The sequence below is a fragment of the Haliotis rufescens genome, unplaced genomic scaffold (genome assembly GCF_023055435.1).
Source record: "Haliotis rufescens isolate VD_foot unplaced genomic scaffold, xgHalRufe1.0.p SCAF_30, whole genome shotgun sequence".
In the NCBI taxonomy this organism is placed as follows: Eukaryota; Metazoa; Mollusca; class Gastropoda; order Lepetellida; family Haliotidae; genus Haliotis; species Haliotis rufescens.
Window position 1 is genome coordinate 2,212,015 of NW_025964002.1, and position 27,696 is coordinate 2,239,710.

The 27,696-nt window shown below is 38.6% G+C and overlaps 1 protein-coding gene across 2 annotated transcripts; it reads left to right on the forward strand.

The window, feature by feature from the left end:
* Positions 1-1,376: 1,376 nt before the first annotated feature.
* LOC124122475 (methyltransferase-like protein 27) lies at positions 1,377-26,182 on the forward strand. 2 transcript variants are annotated; one of them, XM_046485514.2, is made up of 7 exons: positions 1,378-1,569; positions 15,134-15,237; positions 20,452-20,598; positions 21,674-21,802; positions 22,280-22,415; positions 23,297-23,395; positions 25,331-26,182. In XM_046485514.2, exons 3-7 carry the CDS (start codon positions 20,458-20,460, stop codon positions 25,516-25,518), a joined length of 693 nt encoding a protein of 230 aa, XP_046341470.2. In that variant the 5' UTR covers positions 1,378-1,569; positions 15,134-15,237; positions 20,452-20,457; the 3' UTR covers positions 25,519-26,182. The 2 variants fall into 2 exon arrangements, with proteins under 2 accessions (XP_046341471.2, XP_046341470.2); XM_046485515.2 differs by lacking the exon at positions 15,134-15,237 and having other exon boundaries at positions 1,377-1,569.
* The last annotated feature ends 1,514 nt before the right edge of the window (positions 26,183-27,696 follow it).

The window sequence follows — 27,696 nt, forward strand, 5'->3', positions numbered from 1 at the left end:
TAAAGAGACTTGGACGCAGTCACCAAAACCTGTATAAATTCATTGAAATTATCCAATTTGAGCAGGAAAGTAATGAGATTGTAATCATGCAGCTGCAGTCTGGTAGTTTGATGCCGCCAAAAAAGAGGCGTTATCGGAATTTGGAACACGCTCTTCAAAGAGAGAAGCGACTTCTGACTACAAATCAGAAATCCAAATACCAGTACCATGACGCAGTGTCGCATCTTGTTGGTTTGTGAATTGTGAATGTATGTACAGAAATCATATTATATATCGAATAAATAAAGAAACTTTTTGTAATACAATGGGAAAAGCATTACTGGAGATACTATTGTATTGTATTTTTTGTGCATTTTTTTCTAATAAAAGTATAATTTAAAATATATATATATTGCCGGACAAGTAGGATATCACCAATAAAAGAAGAACTTGAAAAAGCTGTCAAAGCCTTTTTGCTCTGGGACACAATTATCAAATGGCGAGAATTACATAAGGGTTGTTGGCTTCTCCACTCCAGCAGTGTAACTGCATCTTAAATCTTCTCAACTGTATAAACACTGCCTCCTATCCTGTATATATACTTGGCAACATTACTATGCACATCACTTGCTTGATAACGGTGTCAGAACCTACACCGAAACGTCGCTCCTAATTGTAATAAAGAAATTGTTCTTCGATATATCGTATCCTTGCTTAGTACTCCAACTTCTAAATGCCTCTCAAAGAAGATTTAATTTGACTTCAATCGATGTCAGATCAGTGGTAATGTCTTAAGCGTCCTCGCGTTGTTAAGCGTCGACTGAGCGACTGCGTCCGCCGTATTGTGCAGTGACGTCATAAATGCTATTTTTATATCTGGAGGAGTTTTTCAAGGTAATGACTGAACTCATCTGTCCTTTACAGAGCATAGATTGCGCAGCGCAACAAAAACATGTCTATTCCAAGTTCTTCTAAAAATAGAAGCAGCCATCTCGCATATCCAGCGTCATACCATTACGCTTGGTGAGTTTGAGTGAGTGAGTGAGTATGGTTTTACGCCACTTTTAGTAATATTCCAGCAACACCTCGGCGGGGGACAACAGAAATGGGCTTGACACATTGTACCCAATGTCGGGAATAGAACCCGGTTGCTTTAACAACTAGGCTACCCGACCGCCCCTGGTGAGTTTAAATGCATACCACATGTTTCTAGATTACACATACCGAGTGATTCTTTGCATTCAGTCGTCGGAAAGTAACATATGATTTAGACAATAGATGCCGTTTAGCATTACAGTCACCTATCCATGCTCTGTGTGTCTCTACCAGACCGTGACATGCTTACCGAGAATGATAATCCCGTAAACAAGTCTGCGGTCAGTCTGACATGCCTCTGGCTCAGCTAAACGCGTTTGTATAGACATAAGTTGGGCATGTATCGACCTGGAACAACACATGAACAACAATAGAACAATGGTGACCAGTCACAAAGTGTCAAAATGTAGCCAATCAGAGATGGCCTTGCGTCTCCTGGAACGCTTGCAACTCTGATGTCATCATTTATCCTCTATTCATCTATACTGTGTTCAGGTAAGACACTTCATGTGTTGTTGCAATGATCGTTGTCATGTATGTTGAATGTGTTTCTGATTACTTTCTTAGATTCCTGGAACATGAAATTGTGTTATTGTTATTGTATATTTTCAATTACATGCGTAGGTTTCTTGTCAAGTTATTGTTCAATGTATTTTGGTTCTACTATGACGTTTTAGGACTGTTCTGAACACATCACAACAATAAGAAGTGAGGAGAGGATTCAGATTGGCTGCCCAGGCCCTACAAGAAAAGGGTTTACACACATGTATATTGGAATCTATGAACATTTGATACTTGACCAATGATTTTCTGTTTTTGCGACAAACCTTTTTAGATATTACGACACTATCATGATTTCCTCGAACCTGATATATTTGTTGTCTTCCATACACGTACCACTGTAGGGACACGTGACGATCCGGGTTAGAATAGGTCTTCAGCAACCCATGCTTGCCGTAAAAGGCGACTATGCTTGTCGTAAGAGGCGACTGACGGGATCGGGTGATCAGGCTCGCTGACTTGGTTGACACATGTCCTCGTATCCCAATTGCGTGGATCGATGCTCATGATGTCAATCACTGGATTGTCTGATCCAGACTCGATTATTTACATGCCGCCGTCATATAGTTTGAATATTGCTGAGTGCGGCGTTAAACAACAAGCCAAACCAAAAATCAATTGCGTGGATCGATGCTCATGATGTCAATCACTTGATTGTCTGGTCCAGACTCAATTATTTACAGGCCGCCGTCCTATAGATGGAATATTGCTGAGTTTGTCGTTAAACAAGAAACAAACAAACAAATCCAGTGTAGTCGTGTCCTTACTGGTTAACATGGTCGAAGTGAGAACCTTGAGAACTGAACCGCTCGACACAATTGCCTGATATATTACAATGGGAATACTCACATTTCTATTAGTCTGAAATTTATCATTTTGGGTGTAAGATTAAAACCCACATCTGGTATTCCTAAATAATGTCGATTGTACGATTCCAGCTATCGTATGAGCATGTGTTTATCAATCATATCAGATAGTGATGATGTCAGGGTGTTCACGAAAAGGTGAGTGTATCCTGCCCCGCCAGTAGCATGCCTCACGCAAGGGCAAGTCAATTGTTCACCTGAAAGAAAAAACGGGAACAAGTCAAGTTAGGGAATTGCATCCGACATATTTTTGTCACTGATGTGTCAAATTTGGAAATGTCTTTCCACATATTCACCATAAAACGTTTTGAAAGCTTTACTGAGACCTTGGATGCTGTAACATTGATGAAACAACTTCTGAGCAAGAGTCTCGTGGCGTTCTTTGACATCTTGGTAGAAAGAACCTGCTCGATTGTACTCAGACTTTGTGAAATGTAGGCACCAAGGGCTCGAGCTGTAGGAATATTGATCGACATAAAAGGAAAGCTGACTATTGGAAAGTTATCCCTCTTGTCTAATAGTCGTTTGGAGAGTGTTTTGTCAATCTGAATCTTTGGACAGGGCCCCGTTCCCCAAAGCGATCTTAGCACTAAGGTGATCGTAAGTCCCATACTTTAACATAGGTTTACGATCATCGTAGCGCTTAGATCGCTTTGTTGAACGGGGTCCTGGTCTAAATATGGAAAGGTCCACCTCATAGTTAGAACACAAACACATCACTTCCAAAGACAAGAAGGGTTGGTGAATTACAGGGTTAGTAAAGGACGGCAGTTCACTAAGCCTGCCTCTGACTAGAAAACTTGGAATATAGTTGAGGCGGAATGTAACCAAAGATAGTTCATCGGTGTTCCTTCAAAACTAGGCTCGGCAATCACAACCGAAATGGGCAACTCACTTTGTGCGGAAACGGAATGAGGAAAATATTATTATACTATAGATTGCACTTGCTCACACACTCCCCTGCTAAACCATGATGGTCTCCATCAAAGACAATAAACATCAAATTCGAACAAATATCGAAATATTGATACTGAACACTATGTTAAGAATCCTGAGATTTGTACTGGGATGGAATGTAAACTGGTCAATCGTTAACTGACTGACAAAGTCCTGAGTAATGTCACTTCAACACTGATTTCTGCTCGTTGTATGGATTAGAATGCTTGCCAGCATTTACTCTTGGAGACCGACGCAGCAGCGGCGGTTCTCGGTTTGTCTGTCTCCAAAAAAATCCTTCAGAATACCTATGATGGCATGTGAATCTCTTGTCACAGAACCTGGCCTATACCTCATTTCATCTTTTGCCGGACCCTCTTGGTGAGATTTAATCAAGTCAGTAAATTAATCCCCTCTAACATTCTTAGCCTTGGCCGCTAACTGGATGTCAAAAATAAAGTCCTCTTCAGATTAAATGATTTCACCTTCCTGTGGGACAAACACAAGTTTGGTATTAGTGGGAATACTCTGCTGCAGGATATGCAACTTCTCCTCCAGTCCCTGCATCTTCTCTCAGCTGACACCTTCCTTTTTCTCCATGGTGTTTTGTCCCTCTGTTGTGAACTACCGCCCTTACCTATCCTACCATGTGTTCCAACTATCCTGTTCGCAGCGCCAGATGTAGACAGGTCCACCTTACAGTTACAACACACATCACTTCCATTTAATGCCCGCTTATTCGTAGAATAAAGACAAAAAGGGTTGGTGAATTTCAGGGTTAGGTAAGGCAGTACGCTAAGCCCGCCTCTGACTTGGAGTATATATTTGACGAAATGTATCCAAAGTTAGGCAGCGCGTATGCTGATCGGTGTTTCTTCAAATCTGCGCCTGGCGATTACAACCGAAATGCGCAACTTATTTTGTTCGGAAACGGAATGAGGGATATATTATTATACTATAGGTTGCACATGCTCACATAAACATGAAACAGATGAAGCGGTTTCACTGGTCTCTTCAATCTTCTAGTTCAGATGGGTAGATGTGAAAGTGGAAGGAAATTGGCTTTTTGATGGTTATCGAACGATATCTGATCACCAATATACCAGAAGCTCAAGTTTAACTTCCTCTGAAGATAGATATGTATTATGTATATTTCTTTCTCAGTTACCATACTGGTCATATATGTGGCGATATTTGATATGTCATTCATACCAGGGTTTTTGATCAAACAATTACTGCAGCTTACATATGATGGTAATGTAATGTGAGACCTTGTCAGTGCAACTACACACTTTTTGATGTTGGGCAGTCATACTTTGGATGACAGCTGGCTGGGACAGAATGGGTTTGTTCCGTTTCTGTTTCCTCTTTTTCAGTTTGTGCATTCTACCAATGGCAACATCACGCACTGATTTTACCCACTCTGAAAGACATTCAACTGTCTCTTCTTCTCCTTTGGCCCAGGGGCGGTAGGGTAGCCTAGTGGTTAAAGCGTTCGCTCGTCACGCCAAAGACCTGGGTTGGATTCCCGACATGGGTACAATGTACGAAATCTATTTCTGGTGTCCCCCGCCGTGATATTGCTGTAATATTGCAAAAAGCGGCGTAAAACCATACTCACTGACTCCTTTGGCCCATTTATTGGCATATGTTTCGACAGCATCCACAATGATTTTCAAGTTGTGATACCATTTGTTTGGAGGCTGCTCACGCCATTTTGGTTCATATTTGAATAACTGACTAAGGTTGTCATAGAGTTCTCAATAATAGATAAATCACCTGTGATTACATGACCAACAGGTTGGTAGCAGTATGGTGGGTATTGGAAGACACAAGTAGTGTAATTTACATCATGAGCTGCCAAGTCGTTGTTCTGCAACACTTTCCGAAAATTGAACAACCTGGATGTCATGGTGTATGTATAGGAAAAAGGTGTTGGTTGTTCCTGAAATTTGAAATATTGTGTCACATTTTGGGAAACTGAAATTTGTCTGAGAATGTTACTTATAATTTTAAGGCATCAATTCCCTTGTTTGCAAATTTGAAATTCAAAAACTATGCTCCATAGTCAGTATTGTGGGCCACCCGTCTGCAAAAGTTGCTGTATGACACAGAATATTGTAAACCTATAGAAAGTGTGTTCTGTGTTGTGATTGGCTAATTTGGGTCACATGACCAAATGTCAAAGGGTGAAAATATGATTTGCATTCTCTGAAGCAAGCGACCGAACCACTGTGTAGGAATACATAATTACTCAGCATTTTTTGCATACTACTTAACAATGGACGCTAATTGAAATACCAAATTAACATTCATAACAAATATTTTTATTTTCTCTATTCATGGGAATTATTGGGATTTTAAATTTTTAATTAAAATTAATATCAAAAGTGAAATTAATTGTGTGAAAAAAATGTACAAAAGATATGCAAGATCTACATCATGAAACAGTAAAAAGCAGTTAACAATGATCGTGTGTACTTTCATGATCAAGGACCTTCACCTCAGAGAAATTACCAAATATGTACAACAAATATGTTGAAGTTTGACACTACCGGTGACCGAGTTTTACAAAATGGCGTGTTGACTGTCAACAGTGCGCGGGATTTTACGAGGGGACTTTCTTTGATTCAGGGTTCATATATACATAAAAGTGACATGTAAGTAATCAGAAACATTCTGACAATCTGTGTACTGTTTTTTGTTGTTGTATTTTTCATTGAAACCAACGAAAATAGTCATAAATTCTGATAATTACAGTTGTTGTTGTGCGTGATTTTGCGTCAGTCATGGCGTCACACAGGACGGGAACTTCGACAAGTTCTGTTGAAAATATCAAATTATTGCAATGTATATATGTTTAATTCCCTAATTCTTCCTACGATTCTCTTCCCGTGTATATTCTGAAAATGCAGATCTCGAGCCAATGTACTCAACGAATAGACGAATGGCTTTGTTTACATTTCCAACAAGTGCAGTTTTTTCAGTGTCCGTTTTCACACCTCATTTATTTTGCTTCATTACATCTAGACAATTTGTATTGGTGACAAAGACCATTTGGCATTTGATTCTAAAATGTATGAGGAATTCCAGGATGCAGCTGAAATATTCGTGATGGTATTTGCGTCTCATTACCGGTGTACGTTAATTACCAAAATCACACTCACCATAGCAGCAACAGAACGTTCGATGTTGACGCATCACAACCGAGAAAGTACGAGGTGTTAAAGAGTCCGCATGTTTTTTTCTAAATAAAACAATAGGTTTACAATATCGATAAATACTATGTGTGGGTCTTTTTCCGGGATTTTATCGAGTATTTGCATCTTGGAAATTTTCATTCGAGCCCCTCAAGCTGACGCTTTCGGGTCTCAAGATGAATTTCCAAGATGCAAATACTCGATAAAATCCCGGAATTAGACACACACATAGTATTTATCTTCTAATTGTCTTGCTCTCACTTTGTCCAGTTCCAATGGCTCCTGAAGGAGAGGCAACAAATGTTCGAAATGAACGCCGGTATCAATTGGCCTTCATCCTTTCTTGTCGCCATGGCTGCGTCGACGTCTTTGGGATGCCGCAAACAGACTCAATACACTGCCAACAACGTACAGTCCGTACTATCTAAATTCTCTGATTTAATTCATTTATATGAAGTATATTTTAATATCAGGATTCTTTTCCTACTTCCCCGCATCACATGCCAATGTTGACCTTCCTCCTGTACCAGATACAGCCACTTTGATGAGGCCACTGTGAGAACTGCTCTACATCTCAAATTGTGGCGGAGCTTCACCAATGTCCTCTTGACATAATTGGTTCTGAACGTGTACGCTGCAGACGTTATATAATGTTTTTGCAAGACACAGTTCAGATTGTGGTTCTTCTTTCACGTAAGTGACGTAGCCGTATGAATCTGTCCTGTGCTCTGGTATTGATACCTGGTCGACAGGATCAGGGAAGGCTACGGGTTATCCCGTGTGTCTCATAACGTAATTTTGGTGTGTTTCGGCGTCAAGGTCGCGATTGTTCTCGTGGTTGTGTTTTTGCGATTTTTTTCCATCTTTCCACAACATTTCTGCATTTCCTCATTTTTTCCCACACAAATCAATCCCGATCCATGAAGAAATGGCCAATTCATTTTTGGTATTAATTTTGTATGGATGTCGCCAACACTCAGATATTAACGATTTTACTACTTTTGCATCCTCATGTTTGCGGAGTATATAAAATTAACATATATATTTAATTCCAGCAATATCAGTCAGCGCGCTATCGTGTTATGGGATTGTCTGGTCCACTATCATGAGTACTGTTATATAAGTTTATAAGTCCCCTACGAGTACTACCTAACATCTAAATTGTGACAAGTGTGAGTGGCTACCGGTAGAGCAGGACATGCTTTCCCTTGTCGTGAACACCTGGCGCCATCAATGATTGTCAGTGATCCAGTCATATATAATCTTCACCACTATTTTGCCTTCTTCACCCAATGGAATCTGTTTCGGGGGACAATCGAGATTAGTTATTCTCTGGCGTTGACGTTTTATATTTGTGTGTTGTGAGAGCAGGTATACACTATATATAATCCTTGATAACTTGTTATTGTTCAACTTTTAATTAATGATGCCATTTGCCAGTGTAAAAACTGACATTATAATGACATTAAACATACAGTGACCCAGAGTAGTACGGTTTGTCACTGGTGAACTAGCAGAACGCTTTAGTCGTTTATTACAATAATTCATCTCTAGAATAGACAGCCTGTGGATTATATATGCACACAGGGCTACCTAACAATGCGGGCGTACTGTTTGTCTGGTACGTCGGACATGCTGTAACTACAAAACGTGGGAAAGGTTTATCGTATCCACGTCTGAATACCTGATATGCATAACCATTTCCTATATTACCAACTCCATGGCAGGCACACACACACACACGCACGCACGCACACGCACGCACGCACGCACGCACGCTATTGAAACCGAGACTGTTTCATGACATGAAGGACATACACAGGTGTTGTTCGCAGTTACAGCCAAGTTTATTACTGATAAAGTTTTAAACCCTGAAACAACTGTAAAACATTCGTTACACAAAATATAAATATATGCTGACATCAAATATTTCATTAAATTTGATGATATATAACAATGTTATAACTACTAATAGATAAACTTACATTTCATCAAGACTTAATTAGTCCTATATCATAAACATACTTAACCTGCATATATACTTATATATGCGTATCATATAAATAGAGTAACATAAACGTGACATGATACATTTACTATCATGTATACATACAATGTACAATATATGAGAAATATATATAAAACCTAGTAAACCCACCAAGTGTGTGGACCTGGGTTCATCAGTCCAGACACAGACCTCTGCACAAGTAAAACAGCTACATCGGCACGACAAGTAAATGAATATATATATACACACTGTGCAGACCAATCTGAGAGCAGCAATATAACTACCAACAGATACATTATGTTATTGCAGAGTAACTTAAAACATTTCTAAAATATAATAGTAAAACCCTGATTCATCCATACATTATACATTCATATATACCAATATGTAACCTAGCAACACGTTTCACATTCTTACTTTCATACTTCATACGATCATACATCAGCTTCACAGTAATTCAAGATTTAGTTTAATTATAGTATTTTAGGCCTCAACTTAGTGCTTACTAAATTATCTACCTTACGTAAATAATAACACTTGCAATGCATTCAGAACCCAACTAGTTACTATGATTTATCCAATATTTACAACATGACATAACAGCCAAACTATCAACAGCATAAACACAATATACCTACAAATCCTGGGAATACTTACAAACGATAAAATATCAACTAAAGACGAACCTTTAGAAATGAATCCCAAAGTCCATGAATTGGACATATGTGAATGCCACAATGTCCAATGCTATATGTGTGTTCGACAGTTTGAAATGTGATACATAAACTGTAGTAAAAACTAAACCCTTTAAAACTGGAGACAGTAAGTTGGAAAGTTAAACGGGAACACCTCACTGTGCCCTCACCTATTGTTATAGGGTACAGGTGTAGTCAGCCGTGGTTAAGTGGGTAACAATAGGGGGATTACCTATAGTCTGTTGCTATGTCTTATATAGAGAAAATTACTATCTGTCAGATTCGTAAAATTTCATATACATTTCAACAGTACATTCACTTTACAGAAGCATATATTTCATAAAATTTAATATGTTTCATATTGACAGATTACGTATTGCATAAGTAAATATACATTTCAAATTCACTTTACAGCAGAAATATTCAGTTCACAATCCAACATAATCAGCCACATCGTCAGCATGTTCAATTGGTGTCAGTCTGCCAGTCCACAAGTTGTCCTTCTCTATCAGGATGTTGTCGTCAATTTGGAGATATTTCCTTCTCTTTGGTGGCAGTCTTCCTCGGGGATGAATTTCCATCAATATTGTCTCTGAACGTGATTGTTTATTCTTGATAATGTCAATAAATTTAAAGATGTTTGGATGAATTGGGATGTTATGGCAGTATGACTTGCAAATGCCATTTTATACACATCCAAGTTTGACATCAATCACTCATATATAATTTTAATCATCCCTATGCATTTAATCATGTACATGAGAAAACCGTTCAACTTTTATCATCAAATAATGTACATGAGAAAACTGTTCACCTAGTATGGTTTTACGCCGCCTTTTTTAGCAATGTTCCACCACTATCACGGCGGGGGACACCAGAAATGGGCTACATACAATTTACCCATGTCGGGAATCGAACCCGGGTCTTCGGCGTGACGAGCGAACGCTTTAACCACTAGGCTACCCGACCGCCCCTCAAATAACAGTGAGACACTAATTGAACAGAGTTCACCTTCAGAAGAGCGTTCACTTTAATGACACAGACTATACCAAGCGATTAAGTGATCTGTGCCTCTTAGTTCCCTATAATCCACTGTAACAACATTTGGGGCGAGGGCACAGTGAGGTTAAACCAGTTTAACACAGAGGGGCTGTAAGGGGCGCGCTTTGGCAGGTTATTGTGTGATAGTGCACTAGGTGATTAAGGCTGTGGCAAAGTACTCATGCAGTAGGCTGAAACAGAGAATTAGGAGAGCTGAAATGTGAAGTATATAATACTTGACTGAATATTTAATTCAGTAAAAATCTAAACTAATAAAACTCTCAAATAATATACAACTATCTGATCCTGTCACACTATAATATAAATGTTTCTATCGCTGTGATCAACTTTAGGTTTGCCATTTAGAACACTAGTGTTTTACCTGTAAAAAAACTTATTCATATTCTAACCACAAGTGTAGCGACCAGAACTGGGATAACACTCCACAATTTTGTAAAATCCCCATTTACTGCGGTAAAGCTTTCGGTTTGCTCTAAAACGTATGGCGATATATATGCGGAATATGATTTAGTTTATGTTATTTGGGGGTACCATACTGAATATGATCTTTTGTATATTTTCATGTTCCGTTCCAAAAAAATAACCCACATTAAATTCTTCACTATAAATTGGAAACATCTTGAGTGTTTTGTTATTTTGTACTTGTCAAATATTCACACGCCTTCACGTGCGGCAATTCACATTCATTCACAAATGTCAATAATGTTTGTAACTGTAAACAATTTTCCGTATTCAGTTCTTCGTGGCCCAATTTAACGTGCGGTCTCCTCCAATCCCACAATGTGAATAGAAATGCAAAACATTTATCCTCACTAATTTATTTGATATAACTGTGCTGAAGGGAATCCTTGTAATTCACATATGGGTAGATGTGATAAATCCTATTTATATAATATTCAAAACAATTATTTCATTTGTCTCTACATTTAGACATGTTCTTTCTTCTTCTTTAAATTAATTGTATTGATTAATTGTAAATGGTATGCCAAAAGGTTTTGACGAAAATTACATTAGATGAAAGTGTTTTATTATTCTTTTTACAAAGTTAATACCGCCTGTCTGGAGAAAATAATATCTCTTTATATGATAGGCTGTTCGGAATTAAATTCTGTTCGTGCAAAACGATAGCTATGGATTGTAGGCGGTATATACAAGTACCAAATAAATCATATACAGCACTTTGACCCCGATCTATGGGGGATGGTGCATATCGAATATGTTTATACATATATTATATAATTGAGAAAGAAATATGGGGAAGTGCACACATACATCGGACATGAAATATACATCATTCATAATTAAAGGCGTTTTTTTTATATCAGCCATGTTATATATACGTCATTAAAAATTAATTGTTTGATAGGCATAACTTAGAAGTTGACGGATGGCAAAGTAGACACAATTTATGGAGAACTTCTTTAATAGTGTAAAGGCGACGTTTCGGTATAGACCCTAATGCCGTTGTCAAGCAAGTCTTGTCAAGATAGACACCATTTGCAGTTGTCAATTAAGTCTTTCTTTTGGACGTCAGTTTATATGACATCAAAAAGGCAACAAACATACATTCAACAGCATCTCAGTATTCCATTTTATAGTTAAGACATCATAATTAGCTAGTAAGCATTTATATAATAATTAAATTTTCGTTGTGTTCATGGAAATTCCTGCATTCTGATTAGCAGAATTGGTCACGTGTTATTGCATTCATTTCCCAATGAATGTAAAAACTAAGCCACGCCCACCGCGGCGCACTACTTTTATTACCTTTTTATTACAGTCGAGGGAACTCCCTTTCTGCTCACGTGTATCGTCATGCACAGGACATTTAGCGACTTTCATGAATATTCATTGTCCAAACTACCCTTTGAAACCGAAGGCCGAGAATGAATGAAACAGCAAACGTGCAGGTTCGCTCGCCTGTTTTTTTCCCGCTCGCCTCGGTTCAACTTTCATGTCTTCGGGTTTCTTTTCTAACTAGCATTTCTCCAACTGTGTTTGACCGTATTCAGGGAAGTAATGTTTGAATCACGCAGTAAATGACCATGTTATTTGAAACAGCCGCCTTCTCTCGGACATTTTTCTTCCGGTTCGTTACAATCGACTGTTGCAGTTCTTTTCGCCTCTTGCCTTAATTGACAGGTCCAATGAACATTGTTTTAATCCCACTCTCCGTTGATTGGCTACTGACTGTGTAGGCGTGTCAAGTTATGTGCATAAACTAAACGATCACCTGATTCATGTCACACCACTGTATGTATTCCTACACCTGGAATGTTTATCATTGTCGTCATTTTTTCGACATGCAACTGTTTTGGGTTCAACTTTCGTAGATAAAACATGTTTTACGTTGTCGAAATTAATTATAAGTATTGACTGTATATTTTTTTCGGTTCATTGAGGTATGAATCGAAAAACCGATGTGCAAACTGTATGAATCCGCGATGTGCAAACTTTTGTAAGAATCCGCTACGCGGATTCATACAGTTTGCACATCGGTTTTTCGATTCATACCTCAATGAACCGGAAAAAATACACAGTCAATCCTTAATTGAAATTAATAGTTAAGAAATTATAATGAGTTATTTTACAGTGGACTTATTAAGGTACCATATTATAAGCACCATGATCGCTGACCACATTGTGCTCATGTTCATAGCGTACATCATTCATAAATTCAGTTAAAATATGGACATAAGGATGATCTTACAATACTCTTCTTGTACAATAAGTTCATCATTACAGTATAGTAAAATACTTTCACTTAATAATTCATTCCGAATATTCTTAAACTTAATTACCTCAAAATTGAATTTCATTGATAAATAAGTAAAGTACAATACTGATGCCTTCTTGAAAATATAACAATGATTACATAGTTGCTGTAACCAGGTAAACTGCGGTACTGATACCTGGGGCTTAAGCCGGGTGTCACGATACGTGCACCACGTGAACAATGGCTGACGGCCGAGCGTGCGTCGAACCGTAGCCTTTACTATAACGATGTAACTGCCGATACTGAATTCAAGAAAATGATAATTAAACATTTTAACACTAATCAAACACTTCTGACGTTTACCAATTATAAATAAGTAAATAACTTACAACATTAGAAAGAGTTTATAAAAGAAATGCTGGATATTGTATTGTAACTCTTATATACGAGACTGCCACTGAATTGCCTGTATCTTTATAGACTATTCTACAACATGAAACACACAATCTGCCGGCGCGTTACTATAGTGCGAATGCACCTATATGATAAATAGTTAAAAGACTTTGCCGAGTCTGTGCGTATTTAGCTACGGAAACAGTGTTACTTTTCGTGTATTGTGTTCCAGACATATACGGTCACAGACTGGTTATCTGTAAATACATACATTTAGCTGCCGATGCTATGCTACTCATTATATTGAAACATGAAATATTTCCCGTGAAGATACAAGCAATGAGACGAATTACATGACCAAAATTATAAATGCAGATAATAGAACATGTTGACCACCAAGTCACTTGATACAGAAACGTTATACACGTTGAACATAATGTTTAATAAGCATCCACGACTTCCACAACTAAAATGGCGTAATATGTTAGATTGATACTTAAACGACCGGAATACTAACGCTAGTATCTTATCCGGGACTCTCTATTATTCTCTACTATTCAGTATAGTATTTGATGTCTAGTTGAACTGCATGAAATTAACATCTAGCACCAATAAGAACAGGCGGGGCAGTGCTTCAGATAGATATTGGACATAGACAAAATATCCCAGAAGAAAACCGAACCTGCCAGTTTGTAATTTGAATAAGGTTGAAGTTTTACGTTATTTTAAAATGTCCATGGTATGATAATGTAAGAAAACTGTATATGTATATACGCCCTAAATATAGAGAAAATTGTATTTTTTCTTATGACGGATACTAATAATATAATTGTTAAATAGTTGTCCAAGTTCTGTACCAAAAAATACTTTTATTAAAAAGTAGTGTTAACTTCATAAAAACTATACATTACTCACCTTAACCTTAATAATATGTGACCTATATATATGTGGGCCTTTGGCCTTGAATACAATAACCTGAATTGAATTTCACCTCACCTGTCGTTTATGTACCATGCTGAGATCTGACATCTGATTCATGATCAGTGATGTATTTATTCATAGGCTTTCAGCCCAGGACTAGTATTACATGATGTAGTTGTGAATGAGGTGCTCCAGGGATTAATTGGAGTGACAGTAATATGACAATCCGTGCCTCCTCTTTGACATAACCCTCTCATGTACATCATATATTTTGTGATTGTCCCATAGCCATGCATAGTCCCTCGATTTTCAATTAGTCTGCATGTCTGTACTTGCGGTTGACGAATCCGACACGGTCGTAATCGATTACAATACAGCAGTAATCTTTTTACTTACAGCATGATCTGGGAAACCACGTTTTTTTCTGTATTGTTATCATCAGACCATGAACAATGTCGTCCCGAACCAACAAAGAATAAACCTTAAACGAATACAGGTGTATCTGCAGGACAAACACTTGTTAAGGTATAGCTTGTTTCATACTTGTCCGGTTTGGCTTATGTGGCAGCTGTTGTTTGCAAATATGTTTGGTGGGTTGTTATGAATAGACCTAAATAAAACGCTTGTTGCATTCAAGTAGCCAGAAGCAGATCGTTCTAGTGAATAAAAGTTGTAACGATTATTCATGATCTTACTGACAGAAACCGCCAGACCTTGACACTCTGCAATAAAGGATAATATAAAACAGGTTGTGGAAAAGCGTCGAGCTGTTTTCAAGCCGAGTGTGCCAACCATACGCTTTGAGGTAAGACTGTTTTATTATTTTGCTATGACTAACGCTACACGTTCACATACTGTGAGTGAGGTGTTCTGTTAGAAGCATGGTATAGTGATTGTGTAATAATTGTGATATTCCTATTCGCAAATCCTGACTTGGTGGTGTTGATCTTGGCGCATTAGAAATTAACAGATTCTGGCAATATCCCAATCTGAATATTGGAACTTCAATCATGCAGTTGTCGCGGGTTCAGCCAACGATGTAATTGGGGGAACTGGGGCGGTGACGATAGGTTATAAAAGGATTTATTACCTGTAAAAAGATATAAATGACATCAACATGAATTGATAAGTCGAGGGAGAATGAATGTCTTTCGTGTCTGGCGTGACAAAAAGTGGCATTGAAAGTGTCCACGTCACACCCAGGTGTGTGCACGAGACACTGTCGCTAATACAAGCCGGGGTAAGATTGAGAGATGTAGCGTCCGTGAAATGGAACAGGGATAACTCGTGCCAACTAACCCTAAATATATCAGGCGACACAGTTTTGATAACAGAGACATTTAATGTGTTCAGAGGTTGAATAATGCGAATAACTCTTCATGTCAGTCAGATCTCCGCCTGCTATAAAGAGGTCATTTACTTTGACAGGGGCAAATGGTTATGTTTGTTTACAAACAACTCAGACGTAGTTTTGGTTTTTACTGTAAAATGAAAATCATGTGAAATAAATGAAAAGAAAAAAGTTAAATCATGATGTTACTATCAAACTTTGTTTCTTGTCTTGAAAATGTCGAATCAGTGAGATTGTAGCACGTTAAACATTTGAATGAATGGCGTGGATTTGTGAATGAATAGGATGAGAAAACAATAGTCCCGTTGTCCAATGAAAATTGTTCTTTGTTCAACTGACCAATCAGCTTCGAGAATCACAAATTGCACATTATGCAAATATAAAAAATAACAAGCTTTCATCAAAATGGACAATCGTGTTCATCGACAATCGCTCATGTTCAATGAGACGTCACATTAATAGCGTCCGCAAATACCCCCTGCCACAAGACACGCGAAAACTCTCCGGCGCATGGAAAAAAGTAATCTTCTTGGAGGGTCTGAGTCAGTTCTTGTCGGTTGGCAGGAGGATGTGGTCGCTGTCGAACGCGACGATCCATGACATCCAAGAGGTGTTCCATGGGGGAAATGTCTGAGGACCGTGCAGTGACTTAAAATTGAACTCACTCCTCACTCACTCACTGAGGACCGTGCAGGCCAGGTCAACACGTTGACGTTGTTGGGAGCAACGAAGTTGTGTACGATTCGGGCTGTATGTGGCCTGGTGTTGTCATGCTGATAAAGAAAACTGTTGTAGAAATGGTTGGACAAAAGGAAGAAGAATGTCATCCATGTAATGTTTAGCTGTCAAATTTCCGTTAACGATCACCAGTGGTGTTCTCTCCTGCCCACAAATTCTTCCCCACACCATTGCACCACCTCCACCATATGGTACAACCTCGTAAACGCAACATGCCGTCGTTCGTTCTCCCCTTCGGAGGTAAACACGCTACAGCTGTATAGCTCTAAGCAGACAGAACAGGCTTTCATCAGTGAAGACGACACTCGGTCAGTCACGTCGCTGCCAACGGCGTTCAGTCCGGGCCCATCTCAGTCTCTGACGACGATGTTGCGCTGTAAATAACTGCCATATGTAAGGTCTGTGATCCCTAAGTCCTTGAGCCCATAGTCTCCAGGCCACTGTCCGTCGATTTATCATAAGCTCTGAGGTATTCCTCACTGATATCGTCACTGTCAGGAATCTATTCCGGAGATGCAACGTATGCAAGTACTGGTCTTCATTGGGCGTAGCTACCCTGTGCCCGCCTGTTCCTGGCCTGTCTGATGTCTGCCCGGGCAATCTGTAACATTGCATCAGGTTAGTTTCAGCAACACGGGAGCAACCAAACGTTCCAGCAATGTGGGCACTGGTTGCACCCATCTGTATCAAAGCTCGCGTTGTTCAGGTGTCAGTCGTAGCATTTCTTTGGTGGCATTTTATCAGTGTCTGTGTTTGTGCAAAGAAAAACGTGCCATGCGTTGATTTAGTTTGAACTTGTATTTTACACTTTTGCAATTTCATTTTTAAAGTGGTGGGGTTTCCTCCCGTCCCGTTGAGTTACAGAACAGGATTAACCGTGAGTGGGATGGTTACCTGAAGGTTTTATGCAGACAGTAAACAAATTCACATCTACATGTAAGTCATACCTTTGTGTAGTAAGTGACATAGTGACCGTGGTTATTGTGGGTAAACACTGTTGTGCACCGGTATTCCAAAGCATCATAAAGAGACATACGAAGACCGATATATTACAGGGTCCAGCAAATGTACAATCATATCAAAGATTAACCATCATCCTTTTTCAGGTAACCTTGACTTAATCAAGTAATGGTACAGTGATTCATAAACATATGCTTGTGATATAGTCGGAATCGTGCAATGGACTCCTTTATTTATATTTACAGAACGTATTTGATTTAAAACCATGTTGATGCTCAAACACTGAAAGGATTGTTTGATAAATGGGTCACTTATGACCAAATGTGGTGACCAAAGATATACTTGACACCCCTACTTACATCCGCCTACTCACTCATTCACTCACTCCACGACCTACTTACTTACTCACTCACTCACTCACTAATCGACTTACACATCCGCCTACTCACTCACTCACTCACTCACTCACTCCACGACCTACTTACTTACTCACTCACTCACAAATCGACTTACACATCCGCCTACTCACTCACTCACTCACTCACTGCACGACCTACTTACTCACTAACTCACTCACTAATCGACTTACACATCCGCCTACTCACTCATTCACTCACTCCACGACCTACTTACTTACTCACTCACTCACTCACTAATCGACTTACATATCCGCCTACTCACTCACTCACTCACTCCACGACCTACTTACTTACTCACTCACTCACTCACAAATCGACATACACATCCGCCTACTCACTCACTCACTCAACGACCTACTTACTTACTCACTCACTCACTCACAAATCGACTTACACATCCGCCTACTTATTCACTCCACGACCTACTTACTTACTCACTCACTCACTCACAAATCGACTTACACATCCGCCTACTTATTCACTCACTCAACGACCTACTTACTTACTCACTCACTCACTCATAAATCGACTTACACATCCGCCTACTTATTCACTCCACGACCTACTTACTTACTCACTCACTCACTCACAAATCGACTTACACATCCGCCTACTTACTCACTCACTCAACGACCTACTTACTTACTCACTCACTCACTCACAAATCGACTGACACATCCGCCTACTTACTTACTCACTCACTCACTCCACGACCTACTTACTTACTCACTCACAAATCGACTTACACATCCGCCTATTTACTCACTTACTCAACGACCTACTTACTTACTCACTCACTCACTCACAAATCGACTTACACATCCGCCTACTTACTCACTTACTCACTCTACTACCGATTTACTCACCCACTCACTCACCAATCGTCTTGACTTAACACTTGAACACTTGACCTGCCGCTTGTGTTTGTGGCGTGTGTCACCGGTGAAGCAGGATACCAACATCTAGTGTCATCACTCTATCATACTTGTAAACATGCTCGTCGCATGTCGCAATCGTACGATCGATTTTTATGATTATGAAAATGTTATATGTCCCTTTAATTTAAAAAAATGATGATACTCTAATTGTATATGGAAATGTTTGAATGATATTTACATAAAACCAATTGCTTTACAACAGATGTGTGATATACAGTGTGCACCGTTTCATACATTACGTGTCACGGGCTGTCTACTTAATTGCGCACGTTTCCATATCCTTCGAGCTGCTACCAATGCCTCGCTCCTAGTAGTACAGTACTTTAGTACGGTTATAACGAACTCAAAGCGACCACTAATTTTAGTTCGTTATAACCGTAGTTCGTTATAAGCATATACACAGCATAACTACAGCAAGTAGTCGGGACCAAAAAGTAAGTTCGTTATATCCGTCAGTTCGTTATAAGCGTGTTCGTTATAACCGTAGTTTACTGTAGTAGTGTTAGTAGTAGTAGTGGTTTATTTCAGTAAATCAGGCCACAGGCCCATTTTAAAATATATATTCAAGCATTCAAACATGTTGCGCCACAAGTGCATGTAGTAATATCAATACTAATCAGTACAAGTGTATCTGAGACCATAAACATATGGTGGTAGAATTAGTAGTTTATATAATGGACAACTGCTTGCTCCTCATTTTAAGAGCAAAGAATGTAAATTTGGCAAGATTATTGATTGTGAAAGCATTACTGGTGGTAAATAAAACTTTACATTTATGCTCTGATGGAGATGTATAATAATAACTTGGCAGAAAGTTTCTTCTAAGATCGTCATAAAACGGACAAACTAAACAAACATGGTATTCTGTTTCTACATTTGGAATAATACAAAATGGACAAAGTCTTTCACATTTTGGAATACCTAACTTTCTACCCTGTGATGCCATTAGATCACTGCTCGACGTGCGAAACTATGAGAGAGTAATCCTAAATGCAGCAATATTCACAACACTTAAATAATTTTCATATTCATTTGACAGCTTAATTGTTTTATACAAATATAATGAAGATACTTTGTCAAAAGATTCAAAGAGACACTGGTTATCAATATCAATACATCTTGTTCTAAAAGCGGATATAAATGAATGAATACAGGAAACTGATTGTCTATTCCAAATTTCACCATATCCAAAGGAAAATAACAGATTTTTAACTCGCTTCGAGTAGACATGTGGTAAATGCCACATGTACAAGCAGATATGTTGACATACATGTACGAACCAAAGGAGTTACACGAAGACAGGTACATGGTACTAGGCAATTGGACCTGTGACAATATCAAGGCCCCCCTTGTTCACGTGATACCTGTTTATGTGACACAACGCTGGTAACCACTCATGTTGTGGGGCCGCCTCTGTGATCTAGTGGAAGAGCGTCCGCCCGAACCACCATGCCGTCTTGAAATACATCATGGATCTCGTCGAAGAATATCCTGAGACAAGTCCCACGGAAACAATTACCACGTGAAAATTCGAACGAAGATTAACAAATTACTGTAGACAACCATTCCCCACTCCATCACCAAATGACTAATATGCACTTTTTTATTTCCAGTTTACAATGAGCGAGGAACATTCACCCGATGGCACCGGAGAAGAAAAAGTTGACGCTCAAGCCGTCTTTGAAAAGATTTCGGACAAGAATGAAGAAGATACATGCATATACGCCCGTTACTCCGAGACAAGTGAACAGTATGATATGGTATGTTGTCATTTTAACTGAAGCTTGTTAGCCAGTGCTTGCACTTCGATCATTTTGGGTTTTGATTCATTGAACGGTAAACGTCAAACTTTTTCAGGAATCACATGTAATAAACAGCCTCCTTATTGCACGGGTATTTGAAATATTACAATGTTGCATTCACTGTAGTGGAATATACGCATTTGTGTTTTTAAAATGGTCAATAAACGCACTTTTGATACTGACATTTTCAGGAACTAAGTTGACTTATGATATAGAATGTATTAATGGATTAATTATAATGAACCCACACGTCGATCTCAGCCAAATATGCCCACTTGTCATTTTTGCCGTAGGTCACAAATAAGCTCAATGGCAGGTCTTAAGGTCAAAACACTCACATTTCATAAGTCAGCTGACATAACTATTCGGCATTCGATAAAGTAGATTTGACCTTTTGCTGATAAAGGTATAAAATAAACGAGCCATTCTTACACCGGGTTTTGAGGGGCGGTCGGGTAGCCTTGGGGTTTAAGCGTACGTTCGTCACGCCGAAGACCCGGGTTCGATTCTCGACATGGGTACAATGTATGAAGTCTATTTAGTTGCCCCCCCCCCCCCCCCCCCCCCCTTCCCCTCCCCCGTGTCCCCCCCCCCCCCCCCCACATTCACACACCTACCGTGATATTCCTGGAATATTGCTAAAAGCGGCGTGAAACCATACTCACTCACTACACCGAGTTATGATGAATGAGCAATCTCAATTCTGCTACCATCCACATTTAATGTTTATGCATATTGCCTACGCCATATTCCTTAGCAACCTCGAGTATGAGATGTTCTGCATGCCGCACAATGACACATTGAACATGTATTTTCAAATCATTGCGTATATATAGGCATTGAAGCTATTTAATTGATATTCATGAACACCACGCACTCTGCTCTTGTCGGTTTTATTTACATTCACAGAGAGTATAAGGGACAGGAGACATTAATACCATGTGGATTTGCAAAAACTCAATAGATTTGCTTGAACTTTTTATGGAAACTTTTTTTATGATTATGACGATGGTTTCATCACTTTTATTGACAGACTGTGGTTGTTCATAACTATAATGGCCCAAGGGAGACGGCTGCCATTGCTGCTGAATGCTTCACAACAAACAGAGACAATGTGTATATCTTGGATGTAGCTGCTGGCACTGGTCTTTGTGCTGTCGAGGTATAGAAGAAGCAGTGGTAATAATGCGCAGTGTAGGCCACTAAATGTTGCAGAGCTTAGTATCATTATGCCTAAACACCAGTAGGTGAAAAATTGATTCAAAACTCGTTAGCAAACATGGCATCATAGCTTAAATAAGGAAAATGCATTTTCTGATAAAATGCCTGACAATCGTGTCATTTGAAGAACCAAGTTTTACCGGAATGATTAAATGTCCCGCTTGAATAAGTTTAGAAGTACTTGCCAATCTGTCCGTGTTGCTAGATTTACAGGAGCACTGATATAAAGAAACCACGATGTCAAATATAATCTTCTATACATGCGAAGTGCTTTCGCGTCTTCGCGTAGTTAATCAGCGCAAAGCTGTCACGTTGCATTTATGAACCGGCGTTGTGTTGTAATTTAGATTAAGAACATGCCAAGTACCAGCATATCTCTACTCTCTCAACTTCTACGATAAATATTATGTTCCATTAGCTTCGCAAACATGGGTTCCTGAAGATGGATGCCATGGATGCAAGTCCCGGTATGCTGGACAGAGCAAAAGAGAAGGGGTTGTATGACCGTTACACTGTTGGCATTTTAGGAGAAAACACGCTTGATACTTTAACAGGTGGGTTTGAATATAGAAACGTTTTTAGTGGCTTAGTGCAGATAAAAAAAACGTCCTGTAAAAAGGTATTGCTTTTTTTTACTTTAAGCAATTCTGTTTCATCAGATTAAAAAGCGGCAACGATTAATTCGAAAGTCCCAGATCATTAAACAATCTTCGACACATTGTCCCTATAAAATTATGATGTCTTGTTAATGATCATTCGGTGCATTTCTGAAATGATATCATCGTGTGCCTGGCATCGTCACTACTTGATGGTGATGATATAGTCGGAATCAGTGATTGGACTTTTATAAGAGACGTCGTATGTGGATGGAAAGGGTTTAGGATGAGCATACAGGTGACTTGAGTAAAACAATCAGGTTTCGAAAAGAAATGACAGTGAAAATTCATCACCACGTTTTGAAAATCATATTTTTTTGTAATTCCACAATCAACTATCAGCACATGTGTGGACCAGCAGAATGTATTGTTCAGCTAAAGGAGAAATCTCGATTCATTCATGTCGTTTGCAACATTTATTCTTGTATAAAACTGTCCAATATCTAGAGAATCTCACCCGAGTGTCTTTCGATATCAAATATATCAATGATTGTTGATATATTTGATATCAAAAGACACGAGAGTGAGATTATGTTTATGATTCGACATCATTCTTCCAACCTTTTCAGTTTGTAGACAGTAATATGCAGTGTCTTAGTGTAAAAAATACTGCTTACGGCTTCATTAGCAGAGTCATAAGTGATGTCATTTGACTGTGACGCCATTGTAACCAATGACGCCACAATGATCTGCAAAGCATTGTGATGCAATTTCATTCTCACCCAAGCGATATCTCCTGCGGGAGCCAGTTTTGGATGATAAAGATATATTTTTTACAGATACGTACGACGCTATTGTGATGTGTGGATTCAGCATCGAAATAATGCAAAGATTACCTATCATAGCTTTTGAAGAACTGATCAGGATTGTCAAAAAAGGTTAGTGCTTATCATACAGTTTACACGTGATATTTATTTACCCATTACACGTTATAGAAATGTCCACAGGTTTTGTATTGTCACATGTAACCATTTCATCATACATGTTTACTCCCAAAATCATCCTCTATTGTACTGGATTCCAAAGCTCCATAATAATCCGTACGAAGAGAGATATATTGCTTGGTCGAGCAGATGTATCACAAAGTCCCTGTCTCGAAGATTAACCATTATACTTCATACAAATTGAAGAAGGACTTTCTATGTATTTACAGAAGGTATTCGAGACAAGTCTAATTCATACAAAGTGGATTCTGAAAAAGAAAACTCAAAGGATTTTCTTGACTTTTCACATTCTCAGAAAAGAACCAGGATCAATTCTGTTAAAACATGTCATTTTTCATCTTTTTGCACGTGTGTCTTAACTTAAGGATGGACTTCATTCCTTGAACCATAGAGCTTTTGTTACAAAACGTGGGGACCTTAGGTGAAGTTGTATATCTATCTACAGGGGTTCAGGTCAATCTGTCAAGAATGAAAGCAAATGCAATCTGAAGTTTACTGTGAAAACAGTACGTGAAATGCTGGACTTCCTCATTGATAACATCTATGTAACATTTAGGGGTAAGACATTTAGGCAAGACGTAGGCCTCCCAGGAGTGGGCACCAATTGCGCTCCCCTTCTGGCTGATCTGTTTCTTTATGCATATGAATCAGAATTTCGGCTCGGATTAGCAAAGTCAAAACAAGATACTTTTGCCATGAAGTTTAACTTAAGCTTTAAGTATTTCGATGATCTGATATCGTTCATTAACCGTCAAATAGCCTGTTACCTTCCACTGATTTACCCACCTGAACTGGAAAGGCCAATAAGACAATTCTGTTTCATATTTAGATCTGTGCATAAAGATTCAGACTTACAAAACACTCTCCACAAGACTGGTGGACAAGAGGGATGGCTTCAATTTTCCAATAGTGTTTGTTTGTTGGCAATTACAATATTCCGGCTATAAGACGTTGATCCGTAAATAATTGAGCCTGAACCACACAATCTAATGATTAAGATCATGATCACCGATCAACGCAATTGGGATACGATGACACGCATCAACCTGACTACCTGCCCGTTCGTCGCCTCTTACGACAAGCATAGTCGCCTGTTACGGCAAGCATTGGTTGCGTCATACAACTCTTGCTCAGAAGTTATTTGATCAAGGTTACAACTGTCAAGACATCAGTAAAACATTCCAAACGTTTTATGGTAAACATGTGGAGGATTTTCCAAATTTGACCCATCAGTGACAAAATAATGTCGGATGCAATTCCCTGTTTTGATTTGTATTATGTTCCCGTGTTGTTCTTTCAGGTGAACAATTGACTTCCCTTTGCTTGTGTCGTGCTTGATGCCACCGGTATACGTTCACAGGATACGCGCTCCTTTTTCGCGAACACCTGGTATCATCACTATTTGATAGTGATTTATAAACACGTGCTCATGATATAGTGGGAATTATAATCGTCGACTGTTTTTGGCAGACATTTTTTTATTAGCTTTGAAAGGGTTTTCTTGCTTATATTTACAGGGCGAGGTTAATTGAACACATCTACGTAAGCACACCATACAGTGTTTAAAAATCATCTTAGACGCCGGAATTCGCGCTCTATAGTTGCGTTCCTGCGGCGGAATTGATGATGGATGGTTCGAACCGCACTGATTGTGATTCTTGATTTGTTCGCGTGGGTTTTACCATTATAGTTTAAGTCTATAGCTCTGGCTTTCTTCCCACATTAGGTTGACAAGTCGTGATATGACTGAAATTCTGTTCGAGGGGCGTTAAACCAAACTCACGCACTGAAACAAAGTACTCATAGCATTTGAGGTATCAGCAATGTGATAAGTCTGTAATTATATTTTATCTATTATCCCTCTCCTAGGTGGCTACATCATCAACACCGGTTGGGCCACTATGTTTTCTGATGACGATGCAAAATCAGAAGATCTGAGAAGAAAATTTAAAATATTGGAAGAACAGGGCAAATGGAAGCTTGTACAACTGAAACGTTTTCATAATTATTTCAAAGGATATGATGGCACTGTTAGTGTTCATATGATCTGCACCTGATCTATTGCACCATATTTCAAAGATTAAGTGTTGTTTGTAGTTCTGACTACGTTTTTGCCTTTCTTAAATCCTAAGAATACAAACTTTTTCTTGGCAATTGATAATTAAGGGAGTCCTCCCAGTGAAAAGCATAGACATTCTTTAAAACGAATGAAGAGTACAACAGCATGGTGGTCAGATGTTTCCTGTCAAGTCAGCATAACCTGTACATTGATAGACGCTGAAATTCAGCCTCTTGTCCACACTGAGGATAACGTCGGGGACCCTATTCGTCATATATATGTAATTGGTTAATATAAAAATTGCAAGTTATTACGTGATATTTTATTGGCTAACCAGGCATTTGATTTGCTTTTATGTTTCCATGAACCGAAAATTATTCCACGGCTACTTACGGATTGCTGTTTCCAGAACGGCTGATAATATATAGAATAGGGTGGGGGTTGTATTGCACCACTGTTTTGAATAATGTCACTGGTTTTGTATTGTTGTCTATTGTTTCGTATTGTTTTATATTATTGTGTTAATAATTAAATAAGAAGTATTCGTGAGAGAATATAGAAGATTGATATTTCCACTTTTTTGCCTTGTTTCACAAATTTGCAGTTGTAGCTCACGTGAAATACAGATATGTCACTCCTTTGATTTAAATCCTTTCACCTTGTGTTTGCGTTCTGTTATTATTGTGTTTTTCTTCGTGAACAACTTTCCCCGTGGGGACCCAGGGAATATAAACAAGAATGTGTCCTGAGCTCCCCATTGCTGGTCGTAAAAGGCGACCGAATTGGGCAGCCTGTTTGCCGTGGGCCATTGGATACTTGTGAGTGAGTGAGTTAAGATTTATCGTCACATCGGCAATATTTCAGCCATATAGTGACGAGATCAATTTATATATAAAAATAAAGACATTTTGACAATATAAACACCTGTCAACGAAGGACAGTAAAACAAACTAGGATATCACAGATGTGAATATAAAACTAGCATGGAACAATAAAAAGATGTAACAATACACAATACATGATAAAAACGGGCTATTGATCGCCAACCACTGAAGGTAGATCACCACACTAGGGACCATGGGGACTTACAGTACTATTGCTACCTGCATAGAGGGGATTAAAACACAACCGAAGGCTGGATTGGAGTTATTAGATAGAAATTTAGAAATGTACTGTAAAGATAACTTTATGCGACGTTGTTTAAGTGATGGTTCATCAGCTTCCAGATACAGGCTATGAACCGGAGACGTTCTAAACGCTCCAAGGCAAAGCCTCAGGCCCTGATGATAAATAGAATCAAGTTTTTTGCTTTTACATGCTCCACCATAGATAATGGAGCCGTAATCAAGTTTAGAGCGGATATGCGTTCTGTACAGTTGGAGGAGGGTTTTCTGATCCCCTCCCCATTTTGAATTTGAAACTACTTTTAATAAATCCAATGCTTTCAGGCATTTATTCTTTAAATAATTTATATGTGGCAGAAAGGTCATGTGCTGGTCGAAAATAATTCCAAGAAACTTGGCCTCTTTTACAACTTTGATAGGAACACCATCTAAAACTATATCAGGGTCCTTATGCGGTTTATACTTTCTACAAAAATGAATGCAGTTTGTTTTGGCTTTTGAAAACTTAAAACCATTTTCAAGAGACCATTTAAGAATTTTATTTAAGCATAATTGAAGTTGCCTTTCAATAGTATGCATATTTTTACCACGACAGGAAATGTTAAAATCATCCACAAAAAGTGATCCGTCGATCGAATCAGTTAAAACTTTTGATAAACTATTTATCTTTATGCTGAATAATGTGACAGACAAAATACTGCCTTGAGGGACACCCTGATTATAATGAAATTGTCTGTCTGTTAAAAGTTGGATATAAACTGAGGCAAACGACCTCGCAAACCAAAATTATGTAAATCTTTTAAAATACCATGTTTCCATGTAGTGTCATATGCTTTTTCAAGATCGAAAAAGATAGACACTGCATGTTGTTTATTTATTATGGCATTTTTAACGAATGATTCTAAACGTACTAAATGATCGATAGTACTCCTGTTTTTACGGAAACCACATTGTATATTGGTTATGAGATTATTGGTTTCTAAGTACCAAACAAGTCTATTGTTTATCATGCGTTCCATGGTTTTGCTAACGCAGCTTGTCAATGAAATTGG